The sequence below is a fragment of the Ixodes scapularis genome, unplaced genomic scaffold (genome assembly GCF_016920785.2).
Source record: "Ixodes scapularis isolate PalLabHiFi unplaced genomic scaffold, ASM1692078v2 PGA_scaffold2__306_contigs__length_199485367, whole genome shotgun sequence".
NCBI classification, from domain to species: domain Eukaryota; kingdom Metazoa; phylum Arthropoda; class Arachnida; order Ixodida; family Ixodidae; genus Ixodes; species Ixodes scapularis.
This window is the reverse complement of record NW_024609857.1, coordinates 140,354,494-140,375,833: the sequence shown is the minus strand read 5'-3', so window position 1 is coordinate 140,375,833 and position 21,340 is coordinate 140,354,494. Positions and strand designations below refer to the sequence as shown.

The 21,340-nt window shown below is 45.5% G+C and overlaps 1 protein-coding gene across 1 annotated transcript in view; it reads left to right on the top strand.

Annotated features, from left to right (window-relative positions):
* Positions 1–21,340, top strand: part of LOC120843867 (potassium channel subfamily K member 18) — a 37,985-nt gene that overhangs the window by 6,938 nt on the left and 9,707 nt on the right. The window contains exon 2 of the mRNA XM_040215323.3: positions 14,611–14,831. Coding sequence (XP_040071257.2) covers positions 14,611–14,831 — 221 coding nt within the window. The remainder of the gene's footprint in view (positions 1–14,610; positions 14,832–21,340) is intronic.

Here is a 21,340-nt window from a genome sequence, read left to right as displayed (position 1 = left end):
CTGCTTTGGCATATTTTAACCAGAAATAAAAAAAAAATAGCATAACATCGCAGCTTTGACGTTTTGGTGACATATTCGGAGCCTCGTATCTTAGGATTCATCGTACATTTTGCTTATTAAATACTATACGCCTGCAGGCCTGTACAAGTTCTATTGACATGAACAATTTTAGTTTAATTTATTTACATTACCTCATTTGTATTTTTTTATTTCGTCGGAAATTTATATTACAATTCAAAACGAGCGTGTTGGTTAATAGATACAAAACTTGAAAGTATAAAACAGAGAGGACGAGGACGGGAACAGGACATCTTTCATGCAGTTGGGGTTTGGACGAAACATGGCTCGAAAAACGTTGTCAGTTACAATTCAAAACGAGCGTGTTGGTTAATAGATACAAAACTTGAAAGTATAAAACAGAGAGGACGAGGACGGGAACAGGACATCTTTCATTAGTTGGGGTTTGGACGAAACATGGCTCGAAAAACGTTGTCAGTTACAATTCAAAACGAGCGTGTTGGTTAATAGATACAAAACTTGAAAGTATAAAACAGAGAGGGCGAGGACGGGAACAGGACATCTTTCATTAGTTGGGGTTTGGACGAAACATGGCTCGAAAAACGTTGTCAGTTACAATTCAAAACGAGCGTGTTGGTTAATAGATACAAAACTTGAAAGTATAAAACAGAGAGGACGAGGACGGGAACAGGACATCTTTCATTAGTTGGGGTTTGGACGAAACATGGCTCGAAAAACGTTGTCAGTTACAATTCAAAACGAGCGTGTTGGTTAATAGATACAAAACTTGAAAGTATAAAACAGAGAGGACGAGGACGGGAACAGGACATCTTTCATTAGTTGGGGTTTGGACGAAACATGGCTCGAAAAACGTTGTCAGTTACAATTCAAAACGAGCGTGTTGGTTAATAGATACAAAACTTGAAAGTATAAAACAGAGAGGACGAGGACGGGAACAGGACATCTTTCATTAGTTGGGGTTTGGACGAAACATGGCTCGAAAAACGTTGTCAGTTACAATTCAAAACGAGCGTGTTGGTTAATAGATACAAAACTTGAAAGTATAAAACAGAGAGGACGAGGACGGGAACAGGACATCTTTCATTAGTTGGGGTTTGGACGAAACATGGCTCGAAAAACGTTGTCAGTTACAATTCAAAACGAGCGTGTTGGTTAATAGATACAAAACTTGAAAGTATAAAACAGAGAGGACGAGGACGGGAACAGGACATCTTTCATGCAGTTGGGGTTTGGACGAAACATGGCTCGAAAAACGTTGTCAGTTACAATTCAAAACGAGCGTGTTGGTTAATAGATACAAAACTTGAAAGTATAAAACAGAGAGGACGAGGACGGGAACAGGACATCTTTCATTAGTTGGGGTTTGGACGAAACATGGCTCGAAAAACGTTGTCAGTTACAATTCAAAACGAGCGTGTTGGTTAATAGATACAAAACTTGAAAGTATAAAACAGAGAGGACGAGGACGGGAACAGGACATCTTTCATTAGTTGGGGTTTGGACGAAACATGGCTCGAAAAACGTTGTCAGTTACAATTCAAAACGAGCGTGTTGGTTAATAGATACAAAACTTGAAAGTATAAAACAGAGAGGACGAGGACGGGAACAGGATGAAAGATGTCCTGTTCCCGTCCTCGTCCTCTCTGTTTTATACTTTAAAGTTTTGTGTTGTTGGAAATTTATATGGCAATATATTTAGTGTGATTTAAAAAAAATTCATTTTTTTTTGTATAGTTCTTAATGATGTTATCTTTCTGAGGGCAAAATCGAAGCTCCCCATTTTTTGACGAATTTTCTGTAGAAGTGATCAAACAGATACATGCACTCGAATCGGCCAAAGAGTAGTTTTGCAAGCAGGCTTTACTGCAATGTTTTTTAGTCTTAAAGTGGTAATGCCAGGGTGTTCGTAAGTGTTTGAGACAAGGAGGGACGACAGAAAGAGTGTGGTGGAGAGGGGGGAGGGGAAAGAGTTGTTTAGAAGTGCCCCATTCAGAAAAATGTCTGCCCAGCTACCTCTCCACTGTTCCAACGCCACTAAACAGGAATGTTTCTTTCTTTTTTTTTTTTACTTCTTTTTTTTTTCGGAGGGGGGGGGGGGTGGATTTTATTTAGGGCAATTGAGTCGGGCTGCATATTTTTGTTTCTCTCAATTAGAATACATAATATGTCTTTACCTCTCATCTCATCGGTAGAGTTCTGCTGTTAAAAACCGCAGGATGAGATTGGCAACTGGCAGTCATTGTCTTGGAGTTATCATTCCAGTCCTCTGCTCGAACTTTTTACGGTCGAAGTTACTTGTGTCCAGTTTTATCATTGGCTGTTGTTCACAAATTAAAACAAGATATATCGAAATAAACTTTTCGCTTTGAGAAACAGCACCTCGATGTGTATCTGTTGTGGTCAGCCTTACCACCTCACAGCACTGCTGCAATTAGGTATATATACTAACTAGGGATGCCGCGAACTTTTTTCGAATCGAAGTTTCGATGATCGAATCAAGCGGTTCGAAAGGTTCGAAAGATTTCGATTTTTCGAATTGTTTATATCGTAAAATTCGACGGAGGTCGAATTTTCGAACTTGTTAAGCTAAGAAGTTCGACGCTTTTCGAACCGTCGAACTTATTACGCTAAAAAATTCGATCTTTTTCGAACTTTCGAATTTATTGCGCTGCAAGGTTCGATGCTTGTCGAACTTTCGAACTTGACTGACCAAAACATTCGATGAATTTCGAACTTTCGAACTTATTTATCAAGAGAATTCGAAAAGTTTCGAACTTTCGACCTCTGAAAAGTCAGAAGTTCGACGAACTTCGAACTTTTAGGGTAAAAGTTCGACGTTCGTCGAACTTCGAAAGACCGGCGGACGGTTTCATTTGATTTCAAGTAGTGGGGTACATTCGTAATTTTTTTTTCTCGAACTTTTACACGCGGTGCTGCGTTCCTTACGAAAGACAATGTCGTTTATTTCAATGTTCTGGCATGCTTAGGTTTAAAGAAATAAATCGCCGAAGGGGCGAGGAAGGACGACGGGTTTTTGACGATTATCGTTTGTGCCAGATTTGAAGCACGCTGCAGCCGGAGCTATTCATGGTAGATAAGTTATACTTTTTTAAGAATGATCTATGTATAGCCTAGGTAAGTGCCGTTTTAAGATGTGATTATTGTTATTCAACGTGAGTTTCGAAGAAATGTCCAAACATGTATCTGCATGCAATTATGACCTAAACTTGATATTTATTTTCGTCTAAGTTGTTTGAGGTATCGCATTTAAATTAACACCACAGACAGTACATATCATTGCCATCTGCAGAATACAAAATAATATATTTATTGTTTTTTTCACGTTAAGGAATAAATTAACTCATGGGAGAAGATTTCTAGTAGTGTTCAAATTCAGCACGTCATTAAAAGAAAACTTTTTTTTTTTTCGCTTCACGTTCCTGGGACGTGTTTCTTTTAGCCTGTACACACTTTGGTAAAAGAAACTTGTTTCGAAGTTCTGAACCTCTGAATATGCAAGAATAGAACACTTCCGACGAATTCTTGATAGTTTTTTTTTTTTTTTTTCTCCTGCTTTTCATTCCCGCATTTATTTATTTTTTTTTTTCTTTTGTTACTATCGGCACAGGTGTTTAGGTCGAAAAGACAGCTTTGAACTTCCGAACCACTAAGCATGTGACGAGCAGTGCCTTCTGACAACGAGTTTCTAACAATGACCATCTACGCAACCTTTTATGCAGTGAAGAGCGACATTAGCTATACATATGCATAAATAATTTCAGATTAAAATAAGCTCGACCACGCCCTCTTTCCCCGTATTGTTTTCTTTAACAGTCCGAAATACCTGCAAGGGGAAGAAGGAGGCTGAAGACCCCCCCCCCCCCCCCCCCCCCCCCGCTACCCTCTTTCCCCCCGTTTTTCCTCTTCCGACGCCACTTGTATGGTAGAACGCTCCTCGACCTCGAGTTGTGTCGGCTTTTGTGCTTTTTGCGAGGCGATTCCTCCGTCCCAGAAAATAAACCTCCAGGACAATTATAAACTTCACCGGATCGGATTACTACCAGCGTGCAAGGGGTGGCGAGCTAGTTTGCCAGGTCGCTTCACGGTTTTTCTGAGCCTCAACCTCCTGCTCGCCCCTGGCCGTTTCGAACTGGAAGAGTCTCGTAAAACGGTGTGTTCGTGCAATCACTACTGCGTGATGCAGGTTAAAGGCCTCCCCCCCCCCCCCCCGGGGCTGGCGGTCACAATTCTGCACTGGCAAATATTCTAGCACGTCCGGGACACTCGTCGTCTCATTTAATTGCCTGACCAACTTCGCAGAATCTAGATATCACACCCTAACTTTTCTAAACTTGATTTTGTGAAAACCAGTGAGTCGTGAAAACGTTATTTGAAACTGAAACTGTGGAAAAACTTGAAAATCGGACTTCGAACTTTGAAAATTTGGACTAAAAAGTAATTCAAAATCTTTGAAAAAAAAATTTTTTTTTTTTAATTTAGCGTTAAAACAGAATCGAAACCTTCGAACTTTTCGAACTTTATGGAAAAAGAAATTCGAAATCTTCGAATTGTTCGAACTTCATGTCTATACAAATTCGAAGCGTTCGAATTTTTCGAATCTTTTTTACAAAGAATTTCGAAATCTTCGAATTTATCGAACCTGAAGTAAAAAAATATTCGAAATATTCGAATTCGAAATTTTAGAAACCGTGAAAGCTTCGAACTTTTCGAATTCGAAACTCCGCTATGGACAAAAGTTGCGAATTTTTTTAAATCGAACCTCGGTCGGTACGAAAATATCGAAATTTTTCGAAATCGAACCTCAGTTCGCTTCGCAAATATCGAAACCTTTCGAAATCGAACCTAGGGTGGTTCGCGACATCCCTAATACTAACTGCATTAGCCAGAGTTGCCTTGTACGTCTGGCTGAAAACTGCGTGCTGTGGCGGTAAGTTCAGCTCCAGTTTGTGGCCAAGTGTAGTTTCCAAGCATGCTATGCACAGAGACGTTAAAAGGGCGATGCAAATATTTTTGTACTTTGCGCAAATACCACTTAGACCGGAACCCTGATGTTAATGATCTGTGAAACACCCGTTCGTTTTTCACCAGACGTAATCAAAGTCGCAGAAAAAAAAAAAAAAAAGAGCAACGTCAACTCAATTTGCAGCCAGAACAAGCGGCCACGTGATCTGGAGCCGATTATATGCCGCCAATGTTGATCATCTACGCGCTGGGGTTGGCAAGGTACAGGACACGCGCCGAGTTCCAGACATTGTAATGGTTCGGTTATTGTCGTCATTGCAGCGATTGGACACGGGCCACTATCCGAATGTTTGTCCAGCTATTATCACGAGCCCGAATCGAGTGCTCACGCAGTGCTCGGGTCCAATCTATGAGCCGCATTCAAATATCGTCACCGGGCGGTACTGCGACCGCCCAGGTACGTCATCAGGTTTTGCGAAGGAGAGATTGAATGAAAACACTCGCTTTTGTCCTCGAAATTACAGCGCAACAAAGGAAGTTCTTGGCCAGTGGCGTTGAGTGCGAGGGCGGAGCAACGATATTCATTTGGAATGTTTTTCGGTTTTTACGTGCTTACTGCCACTAGTGGGACTCAAGGATACTCGCACGCAACGTTACTGGCCTAGAAACTCCTTTGTTGCGGTGTAGTTTCAAGGACAAAAGCGAACGTTTTCATTCGATATCTCCTCCGCAAAACTTGATGACGTAGCTGGGCGGGGCGGTGCCGCGATATTCTTTTGGAATGTCTTTCACTTTACGCCGGCTAGACCGAGCCGGTTCCGCCGGCTGGGTTTCGCCTGCGATTGACCCTAGAGTACGCCATTAATTTGCATTCCACACTGGTACCTAAATACCAAGAGTGACACGCTGCCGACAGGCAAGTCCTCGTCTTCCCACATCGGGAGCGGGCACTGCGTGCGCGAAGAAACCAAGTTCGCGTGAAGTGGACTGTTTTCGAGCGCCGTGCTGAGAGAAGCGTCACCACGGCGGTGTGAAGCCACAGTTGCGAATTGGTGTATATTCAAATATACGTATCACACATTTATGCTCTTCAAAGGAGTGTACTGGAAGGCTTAAAATCGCCGTTGGTCGGTGAAAAAAAAAAAAAAAAAACCACTAGGTAGCACCAATTACGCGTATCTTTACTGTAAGTTTCAGGTTAAAACTTATTTGTTTGTTTTTTAGAGCGCGGCTCTTCCTACATAGAGCCTACATACCCTGGCTGCGGCTGGCTATCTGGGCTTTAGGCGTTCGTTTCCGTGTTTCGAGGCGTCGGCGTCGGCGTTGGCGTAACCGCGCTAAATTTAGCGGAAAAATTGACGTCACGTGACCTCAACACCAATTCAGTTCCCCTCTAAATTTAGCGGGGAATCGACTTGGCATTGAGGTCACGTGACGTCAATTTTCCCGCTAAGTCTAGTGGAAAAACTGAATTTGTTCATAGGTGACGTGACACCAATTCATGTGACGTCATTTTCCCCGCTAAATTTAGCGGGGAAAGTGAATTAGAGGATGAGGGGAGAGCAGGGGATGAAGGAAGAGGAGGAGGGGAGAGGGTACGAAGGAGGAAGAGGGGCATATCCTCCCCTCCGTATCCTCCCCTCCTCCTCAAGAGCTGCGCTCTAATTTCGTATTGCAGAGATTTGTAAATGGCTTTAATTTTTTTAAAGCGAAAGCATTAGCTGTCTCATGGAGCGAGCTGGCGTCATCAGTTTGAAACGCGCAAACGACTCCTAGTTTCCGCGATCGCCTTCGGTTCCATTGGCTGGCGCGCGTCGACGGGGCTCCCATTGGCCGCTGCGCCATGGCCTCCGAGACCCCGAAGCTCGCGCGCGCTAGTACGCAGCAGACGACAAAGGAAGCGGACAAGCGGCTTGCATGCTTTCGCATTCACAACTCATAAGAAATGGTTAGGCGTACCTCGAGCTTTTTTGTTTCTTTTTTTACTCGTCCTCAAAATGCCGAAATTTCGTTGTAAACTTTCCGAGCGAACCTCGCTATATTCGACGGTGTTGGGGCAAGCTGCCTAACTCGAACGAGGCAAAAAGGGTAAAATAAAGTAAAGTCAGGAGGAAACCGGCAGCCAGCTGTTGCAAATAAACCATTTTACATTTTGTTAGCGCAACCCGGCGAGGAATAACAAACATTGACGAACGCCGGCAAGGTCAGCTTTGAAGCCACCAAGCGAGAGCTCTATTTTTCCTCCTCCCTGGCTCAAGCTTACACAATCCAGGGCTCTTCCAAGAAGAAATGAGCACAGCAGAGCATCGTATCGGCGTGCGGTCGTGTCTCAATCGACGAAATTTGCAAGAATATGGCCATGTTGTTGCCCACTGTAGACGAGAAATTTAGCCAATGCAGTACGACTCCTAGCCTAAGGCCTTACTGAACTGGCTATAGTTCTCGTCTACAGTGGATAACAACGGGGCTATATTTCAACAGACTAAACTTCCGCTGTCTCAACGATTAATAACTACTTTGTTTGGAACACAGCTTACGTATACCGCAGAAGCAGACACGGTTGTTCGGACAAGTCCCAGCAGGCGAGCCGGCGAGAAAGAGCACTTGGAGACCCGCTGGACACACCTTGTCAGCATGGGCCTCGCCAACCGGCGACATGAAACATTTACACTGGCTTCCTCTATCATGTTGACAAAAACCGGGGAGAACAGAATGCCTCGTAAATGAGCTGTGCACATGACGTCATGTGACTTTGAGCTCTGTGTTACGCGGCGTCATGGTTTCTTGTGACGTCACGATGTCGAGTGACATCATGGTGTCACATGGTGTTATCAATCTCACGTTATGTCACAGTGCTTTGCGGCGCTCCTTCGCGGCGGTCCTTCGTGACGGTTCTTCCAGACGGTTCATGACGGTTTTCTTATAGCTGAACAGCTCAAAATAAAGAGCGCAATATCAGGTTCGGAAGCCGGGGAGCTTTTCTCGATGTCAAGCACTTCATCGAGGAAGTTTCGGCACTTTTATTCCAAATCATCAATAGCTTTACGTTCCGCCTCGAAATGAATAGACCAGCAATAACCCCTGAAAAGTCAAGAGACAATAAGATTTTCTTTTTTCTTTTTGTTACGTAAATCAAACAATAAAAAAAAAAAATTCGGAGCCGCCAATCTTTTTAGACATTGTCAAAAATAATGAACATACAACATACAACTTTCTCGTAGATTTTAATGCATAAATAAATGCACACGAGAACAAGTTGCGAAAGATTGTGTTCTCATCAGGGATTTTTTGTTGGATCGTCGCCACTGAACCATGCAAAGCGCGAATGACCCATCGTGAGATTCGTCGGCATTTGGAGGAATGACGACGTCACGGGAACCCTGGCCGTAGACTTTGGGCACCGAAAATTTATGATCCAGGTCACTTGACTTCGGTGAAATTAGGAAAAGGTGTCCGGTAATCTCGGTGATCGGAGCTATGCGCCGAGAAAAAGACGGTGAGGAGGAGATCATCGCGCGCGGAGAAGTAAGAGAGCCGAGCTCTGATTGGAACGATTAGTGGGTAGGCCTAAAGCTAGCTGCATTTGTCTCCACTGCACTTTTCTAACGCGTTCGATTGCGAAAGCCAAACGCGGGACGCCGGCGTTTCGCGTTCTAACGCGTTAGAAAAGTGCAGTGGAAACAATCAGGCAGCTAGCTTTAGGCCTACCCACTAATCGTTCCAACCAGAGCTCGGCGTTCTGACGTCCCCTCAAGCTCTCATCTCCTCCTCTCTCTCTCTTTCTCGGCGCACAGGAACGCTCTACAAAAACTCCATAATGCTTCGACAATTTTAACGCACTCTTGAGACGCTTGTCGAACTCTGCGTTCTCGGTCAGCTTCAGCGCGAGGCCGTTGTCGCGCCGATAGACCTTTTGCAAAAATCCCAGTGTGCCACGAACAACGTCTTGTAAGCCCCTCGCTTATCCATAGCACCTACCACGTGACACTGAAAACAAAGAGAGAGAGAGAGGGTAGCGATTTGCTGGCCGCTGGCCCGCGTTTCCCCCATCGCGTCCGTCGTCGGCAACAACCGGTTATGTACATAACCTTCCGGGCATTCTTTTTGGACGCCACGGACGGCGCATCAAATTTAGCAACGGGTCTATTAGTACTCTTTCATCGACCGCGGTCGATTAAAGCCTGTACGGCAGCAGAACATCTCGAGATTTGCCAGTGAAGCGCGGGTTGTCAGTTACTTCCAACGTGAAATAGCAGACAATGACAATTTCAGCCTGCTTCCGATCACTTCACCGCGGCGCTTGGTCCGCAGCAGACGGCCAACGTTTTCCGGATATGCTAGTAGACAATGCACGATATTTGCATTTTTTATTACCGCCTGTGAATGGCGCTTCGTACCAAAGAAACCGCGTTATTCGCTCGCGTTAGCAGACGAGTCGTCTACGAACGCTATATTCGCTCGCTTCGCGGTAGGCGAATTAAGCAGGGGACATATGAAAGATGAAAACGGGCGCCGTAGGCAATTTCCATAGCCACTTGCGCGGACGCCCTGACGTGGGCCTATACCATGTTGCCACATCACAGCGTCAACGGAAGTTGCTACAAAAATTACCGCGTGGCGCCCGTCATCGCTCATCTGTCCCCTGCATTAGATCTTTCTCGCGATTACCAAAATCTGACCCCGGGGTCCCTGGTGACATTTGGTACACAGGTCGAAGCAAAGAATAGTCAAGGAAATCGGACAAGGCCAGAAAGGGGATCGAAGTTCCACTCGGGCTTCGCGCAACTCCCGGCGGGGCACTGCCGGGTTGGGGCTCGGCGCGCAGTCGTGGTCGCGCACCTCGCGGCCTTGAAAACGTGTGTGCGAATAAGGACGGTTCATCGAGCTCCTGTCATGCAGCGCCATCTCACGGCGTTTGTCAGAACTGGGAGCGTTCTTCGACACTCTTGCTCCGTGGCGAGGCGGCGCCGTTCAAACACCTCTCTCGTCTTCCACCGTGGTCCAGAGCATAGGTCGTGAATACGGAGGCAACGAAGCACTATTTTTGCCTGCCGTTATTACCCCCGAGTGCTGACACTACCTATGACGTCATTGCGCACTTCCCTTTCTCTCTCTCCTCCCTTGGCCGTCCTTGTTTCAGTACGGGGAAAACAAGCGTCCGCCCCGAGACCCTGGCGCGGACGTGTTCCACGGGCCTCGCTCAAAACATGAGAACGGCCTCTGAGAACGAAAGAATGGAGGGTGCCCGAAAAAGAGCAGCGTTCGCCGGGCCCCTTCGATCCCAAACAAAGCGAGCCACACGGAGCAAACGGAAGACGAAAATAGGGCAAATCGCCCGCACTCTGTTTCTTCCGAAGCGCGTGATTACCCAAAATAGAAAGGCACCGCGTCCACGCCTACCGCAGATGTTGGAATTCATCCGCCGCAGGCGTGCACCTTACGACGCTGTATTAAAACCCAATACGATCTTTTAAAAAGTGCGATAAGAAGTGCGCAAGATGTTTTTCAAAGGCTACTGGCGCTGCCACTCATTCTGTTTATTAAGAAGGAAATCCCAAACGACTCGAGTTAGCAGACTAAACAAATATCCCGAATGAAATAATCGTACAGATATAATATAAATAATGGGAAGAACACAAAACAAAAGGACGGACAAGGCGATTTCCCAACTGGCAACAAACGTTTAATGACACTCCGACGGGCCGGGAACTTTCTCCCGAAGAAGGAGGGGGGTGAGGGACGCGCTATCGGGAAGAGAAAGGAAAAGCATAGAGAATTGAGGGGGAAAAAAAAAAAGGGGGGGGGGGGGGAGATGGAAGGAGCCCAACGAACTGGTGAAAGTGAGATTTATATTATCTTCACCAGCACGCTCTACATTCCAAGTCGAGTTATGCCCACGGATAACTACGACCAAACCACGGTGGAACAAACACATTAAGGTGATGACTCTCCGTCCGACGCGCCGGCCAGATTATGTTCGGGTACCGAGCGCGCTTCACTCGCACGGGGATAGATGGCGCCCAAGTATGGGGTCCCTCCCAAACCGTGTTTCTTCCACCGTGCTCCAAGCTTCACTCGCACGGGGATAGATGGCGCCTAAGTATGGGGTCCCTCCCAAACCGCATTTCTTCCACCACTTCTCCAGGCGAGCGTCATTCGATGGAGCCGTAAACAAGGGCACTCGCTCTGTGCAATTCCGCTACCCCGAATTTCAGTTTTGAACGAAGCACTCCTTTCCCATCCTTATACATGGATTTTTCTTCTTCGAGATAAAACTCACCTTCGTGCATGATGTTGGCACCCGTGATCGGCACAGCACCAAAGGAAAAAAAACAAGGCCAGCCACTGGCCAGTGGCCACACACCACCACCACACCACCCCACCGCCGCCAACACCGTGGCTGCCGAGGAGGAACCCCATACCGCAGCGCCCTCCGCGGCGGAGCGGAACTAACCACTCCTGGTTCGAGGCTAGCTCCGAACACGATCTCTTCGCTCCCTCCCCGCGGGAAGAGCGGCGACTGGCATAACCTAAATGCGTTTCTTCCACCATGGACCAAACATAATGCCAACAGAGCAGCACAAGGAGTATTGGAAAGAGGAATGTTGGCAACACCCTAACAAGTAGACGAACAGTAAGAACCACGGCATTGTTCGGGGACTTCACAAATGAGACTTGATGCCCACACTTATAAGATAACGGAACTGCATGTCGTGCGCTAAAGTGTCTGAAATGCTGAAACAATTTCAGACTATACTTCGTTTCACCTTATGTGCGAGCGAAGGCAAAGCTGGAAGCGCGAGCGCGAAATCTCCGTGCGTTCAGGCTTTGCTCGAGCGCGCGAGCTGGAGAGAAACGCAAAAAGCGCTGGTCTCGCGCTTTTAGCTTTGGCTTCGCTCGCAGATAAGGTGAAACGAAGTATAGGAATAAATGTTTGACAAGGCGGTAAGTTGGGTTAGTTGGTTTAACATCGTCAAACGTGAAAACAGCGCAAAGAATTGAACAAAGGGCAAGTGAAAGAAGTGCACAGACAAAGCGCTGTTTTCACGTTTGTGCACACCAGCTCGGAACAACAGAGAGCAGGGCAGGGAGTCAATATATTGACTCCCTGCTCGCTCGAAGGTGGCATTCACTGGCGGAAATAGTTTAGTGAGTTACTGCTCAACGCGAGCTTACGATTAGCTTCCACAACACTTCTGCAACGTGCATTCTACACCACCAAGATTGTAGCTTTTCTGAAAAGATATGTGGGGGCTCGTTATGGAGCCTGCGTTCATCGTGGCAAACTTTTAGGTCGGCAACTTTTAGGTCGGCAACTTTTAGGTCGGCAACTTTATGAATATAGAGATGTTTTATATTTGCAAAACAAAGCAGTAAAACAGCCGCAGAATCACACGTGGCTGGTCGGAGCTGAGCGCAAAACGTAAAATCGCACGTTTCGCGGTACTGCAACTCATACTTTGCGTCACACGATGACCATGCAGCTGATCACATGGGTTGCCATCATGCTTGAGCCGGTAGTTTCAGTTTCTCCGTTTACTTTCGAATCAAGCGTTTGAGATAGAACATCTACAAAACTACACAAGGCATCGAAACAAAACTGGCACATTGTAATTTAGGGACACTTCCTTCGCTAAAAGCAGTCGTAACCCTCAAATCGAAAGAAATGTACCGCAGTTACCCTTTAATTGGTTGCAACTTCCTGCTCATTCCGTGCATTAAAAAAAGAGAAAAAAAAAATAAATGTTCGTCATTATATCACTAACGGCTCATGATCTGCAAGTGGTACTTCTTTGGCCTATACGCATTATTCAGATTGTATCCGATGACCCATTGATACTGGCAAGTGAAGTTTTTGCGGTTTTATTTCCATTCTAGTCAGTGTTGTAAGCAGTATACCAGGGCTCATATCAGAAAGCAATATTTTTTTATTTATTTAGTATTACTACTTTGTTCAAGCGGAACTGTGGTAGGGAAGGCGCAGCATAACATCGATGAAATATTGGAAAAAAATCAATGGCGACACGAATACAGATTTGCACTTGTAACAAAATAAAACCCAGTTTACCGAACACTGTAGTAACAAACGCGCATGACAAGGCGCGTGTTTAAGCTTCTTGAAAAGCTGATACGTTTTGTAACTCGTTTAGAATGAAACTTCCAGTCTGTGCACCCGCGCTCTTTTACTCAGCTCGGGCAAGTGTGCCTGCCACACTCATGCTAAGTGCGAACTCAGCACCTCATATTTGTTGGAAATACACCTTATCGCTTTTCGTCGTTCATTTTGTAACTTACTAGAGTTGATTTTCGTGTATGAGTCCCACAGAACTTTGGCATATTCTAAAAGAGGTCGTAATAAATTTTTGTAAACAGTTAGTTTTGTGAATTAGAATTAGATGAAGAAAACTCCAAGAGACGTTTCAAGGACCCAAGCCAGTGGGTTGTTTTGGTCAGAAAAGAGTCAATGTGCTCATCTCATAATAATTTGTTATAAAAATTTAATCCTAAGTACTTGTATTCTTGGACCTTTTCAACTATTTGCCCATCAATAGTGTACGAGAACTCCATGGTACGTTTTTGTACGCGTGATTGACATTGGCATTGTTTTGAGCTATTTAATTTCATTAGGAAATCCCGACTCCAGGCGAGTGTCCTTTTAAACAATTGTTTCAGATAGTTTTATCTTGAGAAGATTTAACATCATTTTATAAAACACAATCGTCCCAGAATAATCTAATGTTGACATGTATGTTTTTTTTTTAGTTAATATTAATGTAAGGTAGAAAAAGCAAGAGTCCCTAGAGATGGCCCGAGGGAACCCCGGAGTCAACGGGCATGAACTGAGGTTGATAACCTTTAAAATATACATACTATATTTCTAAAGCAAGAGTGCAAGCGAGGTGGTTCAATAGTAACATGCTAACCCAGGAGCGGGGAGAAAAAACCGAGCGGACAACACAAAACTCCAAATTAAATTTTCTCACTTCTATAGGTAGGGGGCTAAACATTTTACTAGTTTGTATGAGTTAAGAACTGCGTTCAATTGTAAAAGATGCTTATTGTGGGGGACTTTATGAAATGTCTTATATAGATCCAGGAACAATTCACGTCGACCTGGCTTCTGCTGTTGATGGCTTTTGTGTAGCTGGAAAGGCTGGACGCGCGCATCCACGGGATTTTCTTCTGCGTAATGGGTAGGGTGGCTGCCGCCATCTATCGTCGTGGAAACCCGTCGAGCCATCGGAGACAGCCGTCTCTGCTGTCTTGGCGAATCTGGTATCTCGGTGCGTTCGGTGGCAGCCCCCTCTCTCGGCGCAGCGCGAAAACGTGAAGGGGGGGTGCAGATACGTTCTCTCGGATGCGGGATGTCTTCTTCGCCAGGGGATGACATGAGCGCTGTAGGCGCCCTGTCTAGTGCAAATGAGCGGACCAGACCGTTCTTCGTATAAATTATTTGTTTTACTTTGTTTCATCAGCTATAGCCTTGCTCCAAGGCTGTCCATAGTCGCGCAGTGAGCTGCGACAAGCAAATTTTACGAAATAACTCATTCGTCGGTGCGTGCAATGGTGACGGGCGACTCTTCGCAGGCTACGGCAACATCGCTCCGAGCACGAACGCGGGTCGGGCGGCCACCATAGCGTACGCCTTCTTCGGCATTCCCCTGCTGCTCATGGTGCTCGCTGACCTGGGCAAGCTGTTCACCCGCCTCATCAAGCTCGCCTTCGTCGCTATTCGGCGGGTGTACGACAACAAGAACGTGCGCATGATACGCAAGGCCAGCTACAAGGCCACCCGGACCCCCAGACAGGTGCAGTCTTTGATCCCAACCTAATACAACATTTACCACAGCATCAGTTCGGCTGAAAGGGGTTTGCAGGCGGAAATCTCGCGGTGAGACATCGGCTTCCAATTTGACTCCTTTCACGGGTATCTTTTTACACTGGCATGATGTTCAATGTATAATAAGATAACTGGAAGAAGGTTTACCAAGAATATTTCCATAGAGCAATGCCACCTTCGCCGTTTACGAGCGCGTTATACCCAGGATGTTGAACCGAATCCGGACCCGAACCGAAAACCCGAGCAAAACCGTTATTCTTTTTTTACCAAACCGGTAAAAAACCGTGACCAAAATTGAACGTGCGATATTCAAGCCGAACCGGAACGAAACCGTAGTTTCGTATGGCGGCTACCGATTCATTGGAAAACGGTTCGGCGTGATAAAATCTGAGCCGCGCCTATATTTGCGGGTGGCAGTGCGAAGTCAAATAACCATTCGCGATGGTGGCGTTAGCAGCGCAGTGTTGACTGAGCAAACGAGAGTGACGCGAAGACATTACAATAACAATAAAACATATAAATAAATTTCTCTTGCGTGTCCAGCAGGACTTGGCGTCGTCCACGTCGGCACGGAGGCGTACACTGCCCCGTGATCTTTGGAAGAGGCGCCGCGGCGTGCAGGTTCTGTAGTCTGGTGAATCGTTCAGACCGCCGGATCGGCTGCAATGGCTGGTAGCGTCCGCCGCCCTCCGTCATAAGGTGGAACGGAGTATATCGGACTGTGCCTAGAGGCTGGAAAGTTTTTTTTTTTTTTTTTTTTTTTTTTGTCGCCAAACAATACTGGTAAGAAAAAAAGCTAATGTAAAACAGAATTGACGGCTCTCACTGTGTGTTTGTTGGTTTGTTACGCGGTGACAAAAGCTGTAGCAACCACAGGAGAGGCGAAGCGACGAGCGCCAGTCGTTAGAATGCTAATAGCCTAAAACTCTAAACGCTGCCTAAGAAGAAAAAAATTGTAGAGTCCATTCATTTTACGTGAAGATGGAGGACCAGCGCAGCTGTTATCTTTACGACAACTATACATCTATACCATTTACATATGAATGCAATGAAGACACGTACACGACTTCGTTGTTTGTTCCTGCTGTTTCCTCGCCCACATGGTTACGGCCACCTTCTATGTTTCGTTGACGTTTGCTCTGAATTCGTACATTGCTTGAGTAGCCTTCTCTTGAGCGGGGATGTCGATACCAACCCAAGGACCGAGTAATATGAGCAAGAATAGCCAAGCTAACCCGGGGCCCAGCACACGATCTAGACACAATTCGACTACTGAGCACTCGACGGCTGCAGATGGTTGTGGTAGTGATGGCGACTATGCAGATGTTGGCGACCAGCCCTCGGTGGCAAACATGTTTGCTCGATTGCTCGCAGGTCAGAGGAAACTGGCTCAAGATATTGCAGAGATCAAGTTATTTCACCTTTCAGTGAACTCCCGATTTGATGCTCTCGAGTCACGTGTGGCTGCTCTTGAGACTTTGAGTAAGAAGTCTGGTGACTCTGGGGAACCTGCTGTTAATTTTCTCACTGAGTTTAAATCACTCACTGATGTGGTAGATACGCTCGTTTCAAGAAATATCGACTTTGAAAACCGCTCCCGCAGAAACAATCCTATCTTGCACGGACTCTCAGAGAAAGTTAACGAAAATAATGATCTTGGGTTGCCAAAGGCATGGTAGCGCTTTTTTGGACGAGGACAAAAGAAAGAAAGACAAGACAGACACGAGCGCTGACTGCAACTATTTAATCAACATGGAAATGAGGCATATATACACGCTTCGATCCTATCAATCAACCAACCCCAAGCCTAGCCGCCACTTGCATGAACTGCACCTCCTTATCGAAAAGGTCGATAGATGCAACGCTGACACACCCCAGCCCTGCCCTTTTTATTTCGTCTGCTTCGATAATCTCCCTAACAGTTCTATTTTTATGTCTAGCGAGTACGGAGCATGAGTCAAACAAAGGCTTGCACCCGCAGTCATGGCAATGCATTGAAAGGTGGCCATCCCGATAGTTTTTGATGTTTAGGCTATGTTCTCGGAGCCTATCGTTCAGGCATCTCCCAGTCTGACCTACATATTTCTTACCGCATGTTAAGGGAATCTGATATACAACACCCTCAACACAAACGACAAACGGATTTCGGTGCCTAATCACACAACCCAGCGAGGCTTTGCGGAAAGGGTTCGTCAAATGACTCAGCCTGGCTAGCTTCTCTGGCGCAGAAAAGACCACCTTAGTGTTTATGCGGCTTGCTATTTTCTTTAAGTTATGCGCCGTCTTGTGCATATAAGGCACGACTGCAATCCTTTGTTTACTCCTGGCCTCTTCTGGACGGGTGTTGCCCTTAGCTCGAAGCCTCTTAAGGATCACCTCGGCTACCGACACCAGTACAGCCTCCGGGTAACCAGCCGCCAACAGACGTTCAGACTGCTCCTGGACACTCAAATGTGTCACATGGTGACATGACTTATGAAGGGCGTTCTTGAAGCACAAATTAACAATCCCTCTCTTAACCAGTTTTGAGTGGGACGAATTAAAAGGCAGCAGGGGCTTGTTGGCTCTAGGTTGATACATCCAACATACATGATTCTCGACGAAAGTAAGCCTGATGTCGAGGAAACGAATGACACCCTCTACGGGCACTTCATGTGTAAGTTTCAGGGGATGAAGGGCATCACTAAACACAGTTAAAAGACTATCCACCACCGAATGGAAATGTGTCGAGTCGCAGTTAAGAAATACTAAAAAATCATCAACAAATCTAAAACACTTCCTTACGTTAAAATCGCTCAGGCAGTCCGAAAGGACTCTGTCATGATACGCTAAAAAAATGTCACTTAAAATTGGCGCTAGACATGAGCCGATACAAATACCTTCCTTTTGGAGGTACGTGTCTTTGTTCCATTCCGCGAAAGTAGACTTAAGATAAAACGAGAGTAGATCTAAAAAGTCATCCACCGTCACGCCCACAGCGTTTTGAAAAGCCACAACCCCATACCCCTGAATACAATCCTCAACGCAACTTCGTAGTTTGTCATGTGGTAAGGAGTAATAAAGATCTTTAATGTCCAATGAACATGCTAAAAAACCTACGTCAGCGTTCATCTTCAAAAAATCCACCACTTCGTCAGAGCTCCTGACTAAAAACGGGTCGTCAATGGTAAGGATCTTTAGTTTATCTTGCAACCACAAGGCAATCGACTTTTGCCAAGTGCCATGCTCAGAAACTATGACCCTCAAAGGCCAGTCTTCCTTATGTGTTTTCACACTGAACATAATCTGTAAACAACCACTTCTGCAACTTTCAACGCTTTTAGCCAAGCGGGTCAGGTTTAACCTATTACAAAGACGCTTCCCCTCTCCCTTCAGTTTTTTCAGGGGCACATCCTGCCGTAGATTGAACACGGAGGTGATAGCATCGAGGGCTTTCCCTCCGAATTCCCCCTCGGTTAAAACAACAAAACCCCCTTCTTTATCAGCGGGAAGGACCGACAAGTGGCGTTCCCTTAACCAAGAGACGACACGTCTAACTGGCAGACGGGACGATGCCGGTTTTTTACGGGGTAACGCATCCACACCCTCAGATATGCACCTCTTAATTTCGTCCTCTGGAGCGCACCTAGAGACATCCCGGACAAGCCCTAGAAGTTCCGGAGCACTCATAACCGGTTCAACTGCAAACTTAGGCCCTAAAGCAAGTACCCGTCTAGCGTCCTCAGGGAGCTGCACATCACTTACAGTCCTGACGTTGCAAGTAACCACTGGACGTTTCTTGGGTACGCTGCCTCTAAGACGAGTCAGCGACTGCTGCCAGATGAATTCCGTGCACCGGTCCACGATGCCGAAGAACTCCCGCAGTCGTCGGCTGTCCGAATCCGGCTTGCCAGGGTCCCGAAGAATGGAGCACAGCAGATCCTTGTAGAGACGCACTTGCCGTCGCCATTCAGATCTCAGGACCTTCAGAATTCTTGTTCCATGACCGGCTGACGGAAGGAACCCGCCAAACAGCCGCATAATTTCTTCGGGCAAGTGCTTACAGCGTATGCAAAACGTAAGCGTGCGAGCCATACAGGCGGCGTTGGCAAGGAGTGAAGCGATGAAACATGGATCCAACGAAGAACATTTAAGAACAATAAAAAGGGCAGGGCTGGGGTGTGTCAGCGTTGCATCTATCGACCTTTTCGATAAGGAGGTGCAGTTCATGCAAGTGGCGGCTAGGCCTGGGGTTGGTTGATTGATAGGATCGAAGCGTGTATATATGCCTCATTTCCATGTTGATTAAATAGTTGCAGTCAGCGCTCGTGTCTGTCTTGTCTTTCTTTCTTTTGTCCTCGTCCAAAAAAGCGCTATCATGCCTTTGGCAACCCAAGACCAATACCAACTAGCCCAACATACAGCTTTGAAAATAATGAAGCGCTGATGTCCGGCCTATCTCGAAATTTTTCTCGGAGAAACTGGCAATGAATTGCCCGCAAATGGAAAGGTGTCATAGACTTGGTAGAATTAAGACAGGACGCTCGTTCACGCCCCGTCATTATTAAGTTGTTAGATTTTCGTGAAAGACTTCGTGCTCTGAAGAACTTTGTCACGCATAAAGGCTCGGAGTTTCGTATATCGGAAGATTTCTCTCCTCACGGGCGTTCAATTCGGAAAAAAAAAAATGTGGGACGCGTCTTCTACTTTCCGGAACAATGGCTCTAATGTCCGGATTCGTTTGGACCACGTATTTATTGATAACGATAGATATAATTGGGATGACACCAACAACGCATTACTGAAGTCTGCTAAACGCACTCCTGAGGCTACCGTTGCAGCCTCTTGTACCGGTCCTTGTTGACTCTGGCGTGGTTGCCAAGACCTTCATGTTCTGAATGTTAATGCCCTAGAAGCTTAATAAACAAATTTCCCAACTTTCTTTCATTAGTTTCCTCCCACTCCGCTCACGTTGTTGGCGTCGTGAAAACATGGCTACATGACGATATATACTATGCCGAAGTAACAGCACCGGATTATATTGTGTGATTAGAGGCGATAGAAATCTCGTTAGAAGCGGTGGTGTTGCTATTTTCTTACGGTCCGACATAAAGTTTTCTGTGATTCAAGGACCTTCCGAAATTGGATCAGTACGGTGCAAGCTTTACTTTGAAATTATGTCCATAGTAGTTGGCGTCGTTTACCGTCCGCCTGGTACCCCTATCGATCAGACAGAGGTCCTGTGTGACTTTATGCGCATGCACAATTTCTATTCCTCAAATCTAATCCGTATGGGCGATTTCAATCTGCCTGGCCTTCAGTGGTCTTCTTTATCAATTACCGGTCACAATGCTCCAATATGTAGAGAGTTGCTAAATTTTTCGTTGTCATGTGATCTAAAAAAAGTGGTCCAGCAGTGTACTAGACAGACGTCAGTCTAAGACTTGGTTTTCATTAGTTCATCTCTCTTGAAAACGGTTTTAATTGTGAGGACGTTGATGGCATATCGGATCACAAGGCTGTTTTGGTTTCAATCGCTTTTTTTGTTCCAAAAACGCGTACAGTTTATTCCGCGTTTCACGACTTTAACCGTGCAGACGATATGTCAATTATTGATATCCTAAGTGGTTCCTTTGATAGCTTCGAGCAGCTAAGTATCTCCAGTGATGTGCATTTTCTGGTTAGTTTTTTTGAACAGATTGTTGAAGTCTGTATTCAGCGTTTCGTGTGTACCAAAACTAAGAAAAAAAAATATTTTTATTCCTTGGTTAACGCGAGAAATATTGCATTTATCACGTCGTGTCAATAAACTCCGGCGTATAAAACGTTCCGGTGATCCAGAGAAGATTACCCAGTTTAACGAAGCGAAGGAGGAACTTCGACTTAAAACTAACTCAACCAAGAATTTCTATTTTCGAGTTACACTGCAAAATTTAATGAAAAGCAACCCACGCCAATTTTGGCAATCGATTTTACCCAGTAGTTCTACTTCAGGCTCTTTTACGATTCATGACGGGGCCAGTAGCGACCGACTAACAATCGCCACTGCGTTTAATACATACTTCCAATCGGTGTTTACAATTGAAAATTTCGAAATTTCTCCTTTCAATAATAAATCACAGTCTACAATTGGTGATGTAACTGTGTGTTATGAGGGCGTGCTAAACGCGGTGTTGAATTTAGATACTAAAAAAGCCCTGGCCCTGACAACATTCATAATTCATTTCTTGTTCGGTATTCTCTTTGGACTAGTCGGTACCTCGCTATTATTTTTCAGAAATCGCTGTCAACCGCGACAGTTCCCTCGTTTTGGAAACTTGCAAAAGTCCTTCCATTGTATAAATCCGGTGACAAACATTCGTTAACTAATTACAGGAAAATTTCATTAGCATCTCATTTATGCAAATTATTAGAACACATTATCTGCAAACACATCATGGTCTTCTTTTAAACTAACAACATTTTATGCGATCTTCAACACGAGTTTTGACGCGGATA